The sequence below is a fragment of the Panthera onca genome, chromosome E1 (assembly GCF_046562875.1).
Source record: "Panthera onca isolate mPanOnc1 chromosome E1, mPanOnc1 haplotype 2, whole genome shotgun sequence".
In the NCBI taxonomy this organism is placed as follows: Eukaryota; Metazoa; Chordata; class Mammalia; order Carnivora; family Felidae; genus Panthera; species Panthera onca.
Window position 1 is genome coordinate 44672103 of NC_138352.1, and position 4059 is coordinate 44676161.

General features: G+C 37.8%; 1 protein-coding gene across 3 annotated transcripts in view; it reads left to right on the top strand.

Annotated features, from left to right (window-relative positions):
- Positions 1–3799, top strand: part of SKA2 (spindle and kinetochore associated complex subunit 2) — a 49784-nt gene extending 45985 nt beyond the window's left edge. For 2 of the 3 annotated variants that reach the window (XM_078437368.2, XM_060647772.3), the window contains one exon: positions 3101–3799. In XM_078437368.2, the coding sequence (XP_078293494.1) occupies positions 3101–3244 (144 nt within the window). In that variant the 3' untranslated portion in view covers positions 3245–3799. The remainder of the gene's footprint in view (positions 1–3100) is intronic. The other variant, XM_078437367.2, reaches the window with a different exon arrangement.
- Positions 3800–4059: the final 260 nt, after the last annotated feature.

Here is a 4059-nt window from a genome sequence, read left to right on the forward strand (position 1 = left end):
GATTCTTCACGTTGTACTTTGTATAATTTCCCCATTAACCCGGTTTTAGCTAGCCCATTGGTTAGTGCCCTATGAAAGTCCTTTACATTTCCATTTGGCTTCTATTCTTCCTTTTGCTGTTTGCTCCTACCTACTTTAGGCAGATACTGTTTGCTGGGTTGTTTTCTCAGCATCTATTCGCCCTTGCTGCCTAATAGAACACTGACTTTCTTGAGATGTGTGCCATCCCTAGCTCGTGTCTGGGGCAAAGTTGGTGCTTTCCTCAGCTTCAGGGCGCGCATCTCATTGGCAAGGGAAATGGATTTTCTTTTAACTAAATTGACTCAGGAATGGGTTTGTAACCCATGTGACATGTGAGAAGAGAAAGTCTAGACGTTGGAAATTAGAGTTTCCTCGCTGCTGAGAGACCTCTAGGAAGAGAAAACTTTTCTTCTTCTAAACATTATGTATAGATGTGATGCCTAGAACTGCTAGAGCCATTTTTCCTTTCAGCTTGAGGATAAACCACCACCAAGGATATTAGATAAGGTGGAAAAACCCAGTCTTTATGTTGAGCTGCTGAATAAACCAGTCCTGAAGTCTGACCTTTTTCTGTAGTTATTGTGCAGTGATAATAAATTTTCTTATTATTTATCCATTTTTATTTTTTTAATTTTTTTATTATTTTTTAATATAATTTATTGTCAAATTGGTTTCCATACAACACCCAGTGCTCATCCCAACAAGTGCCCTCCTCCATGCCCATCACCCACTTTCCCCTCACCCCCATCCCCCATCAACCCTCAGTTTGTTCTCAGTCCTTAAGAGTCTCTTATGGTTTGCCTCCCTCCCTCTCTGTAACTTTTTTTGCCCCTTCCCTTCCCCCATGGTCTTCTCTTAAGTTTCTCAAGATCCACATATGAGTGAAAACATAGTGTATCTGTCTTTCTCTGCCTGACTTATTTCACTTAGCCTAATACCCTCCAATTCCATCCACATTGCCACAAATGGCCAGATTTCATTCTTTCTCATTGCCAAGTAGTATTCCATTGTATATATAAACCACGTCTTCTTTATCCATTTGTCAGTTGATGGACATTTAGGCTCTTTCCATAATTTGGCTATTGTTAAAAGTGCTGCTATAAACATTGGGGTACATGTGCCCCTATGCATCAGCACTCCTGTATCCCTTGGGTAAATTCCTAGCAGTACCACTGCTAGGGCATAGTGTAGTTCTAGTTTTAATTTTTTTTTTTCAATATATGAAATTTATTGTCAAATTGGTTTCCATACAACACCCAGTGCTCATCCCAAAAGGTGCCCTCCTCAATACCCATCACCCACACTCCCCTCCCTCCCACCCCCCATCAACTCTCAGTTTGTTCTCAGTTTTTAAGAGTCTCTTATGCTTTGGCTCTCTCCCACTCTAACCTCTTTTTTTTTTTTTTTTTCCTTCCCCTCCCCCATGGGTTTCTGTTAAGTTTCTCAGGATCCACATAAGAGTGAAAACATATGGTGTCTGTCTTTCTCTGTATGGCTTATTTCACTTAGCATCACACTCTCCAGTTCCATCCACGTTGCTACAAAGGGCCATATTTCGTTCTTTCTCATTGCCATGTAGTACTCCATTGTGTATATAAACCACAATTTCTTTATCCATTCATCAGTTGATGGACATTTAGGCTCTTTCCAAAGCTGTAATCCTCAAGACAGCATGGTATTGGCACAAAAACAGACACATAGACCAATGGAATAGAATAGAAACCCCAGAACTAGACCCACAAACGTATGGCCAACTCATCTTTGACAAAGCAGGAAAGAACATCCGATGGAAAAAAGACAGTCTCTTTAACAAATGGTGCTGGGAGAACTGGACGGCAACATGCAGAAGGTTGAAACTAGACCACTTTCTCACACCATTCACAAAAATAAACTCAAAATGGATAAAGGACCTGAATGTGAGACAGGAAACCATCAAAACCCTAGAGGAGAAAGCAGGAAAAGACCTCTCTGACCTCAGCCGTAGCAATCTCTTACTCGACACATCCCCAAAGGCAAGGGAATTAAAAGCAAAAATGAATTACTGGGACCTTATGAAGACCTTATGTTCCTTCTGCACAGCAAAGGAAACAACCAACAAAACTAAAAGGCAACCAACGGAATGGGAAAAGATATTTGCAAATGACATATTGGACAAAGGGCTAGTATCCAAAATCTATAAAGAGCTCACCAAACTCCACACCCGAAAAACAAATAACCCAGTGAAGAAATGGGCAGAAAACATGAATTGACACTTCTCTAAAGAAGACATCCGGATGGCCAACAGGCACATGAAAAGATGCTCAACGTCGCTCCTCATCAGGGAAATACAAATCAAAACCACACTCAGATATCACCTCACGCCAGTCAGAGTGGCCAAAATGAACAAATCAGAAGACTATAAATGCTGGAGAGGATGTGGAGAAATGGGAACCCTCTTGCACTGTTGGTGGGAATGCAAACTGGTGCAGCCACTCTGGAAAACGGTGTGGAGGTTCCTCAGAAAATTAAAAATAAACCTACCCTATGACCCAGCAATAGCACTGCTAGGAATTTATCCAAGGGATACAGGAGTACTGATGCATAGGGGCACTTGTACCCCAGTGTTTATAGCAGCACTCTCAACAATAGCCAAATTGTGGAAAGAGCCTATTTATCCATTTTTAAATGTATTCCTGTTACTTGCAGCTAAAAACATCTCAATTATCCTTCAAAATTTAGTTCAATTTAGTTCTCCACTTCTGAGGAAACTTCCAGACTATTTTATTCACATTTCTTTCTCAAAATGCTTTTAGAATATGGCAGTCAAATGTGACTTATTTAGTTTTGTTAAATTACAGTCCTTAAACTGTTTGATTTATTGGTTTTGTTTCTTAAACTTAATTGCAAGTTCTTTGAAAGCTCAAACATTAAAAGTACCTTGTATTTGGATAGCCAAATATCTATTTTATCCTGCCTTCCTAAATTTGTGATTATAGACATAGTATGAGCTTATGGAAACATAAAAAAAAAAAGCAGAAGTTAACTAAATTACACAGTTTTTACAGATTTTGAAATAAAGATTTTCTCATTTGTTTTTTAGCTGTCACCACTGACTAAAGAAGAGAAAACTGCAGCAGAGCAATTAAAATCTTTTGTTCAGACTTATGAAGAAGTGGACTTGCAAAAGGGAATTCTAATGGAGAGGAGATCCATTCCAGAAAGATTTAAGAAGATGTCTTGTTAGCACTCGATGACTAGAGGTGGGGGGATGGAGAAGGAGATTTGGCTTGGGTAACTGGATAGTGATGCCTTTCACAAGAGAAGGTCCTATAAGAAGGGCAGATATTATATGAATAAAGTTCAGCCAAAAACATGGAATGGGAATAAAGGGATTTAAATGTATGTATGTACACACAGTCTTATCATTTCAGGCAAGGAAGTCACGTAACACTATTTTGCATTTGTTTTTGTATAATTGGGAGAAAATGGATGTCCTGGCCTATCATAAAAGGATATTTATGTACTATTGGTTAGTAGATATGAATGAGCATGCTTTGGAAATTAACAGATAGAAAAAATATTTGTATTATATTATACATTATATGTATATAATTTTATTTTTGAAAAGTTTTGATTATAGGTAATGGTCACATTATTGGAGACTGCTAATATGTGACCTAAAATCCTCCACAAAAGCTAACATTAGTAATAATAAATTGGCTTTTCTGTGACAGCCTCACTTTTATTTTCTTATTCCTTCTTGCTGCTAATGTTGAACAACATGAACTTTGCTTTCAAATGCTGTTTTAGAGTGTCTCTGTTGTATATCAACACTACCTTTGTTCTCCTTCAGCCTATATTATTATAATTGTACATTCTATATGAAAGCTAAGAAACTGAAAACAGAGGATTACTGGCAACTGTTACTTGCCAATTGTGTGTGTATTTCCTTATTTTATTTATTTATTCATTTATTTTATTAAATTTTTTTTGAGTTTTTAAAAAAAATACTTATTTTTGAGAGAGAGAGAGAGAGAGAGAGAGAGAGTGTGAGCAGGG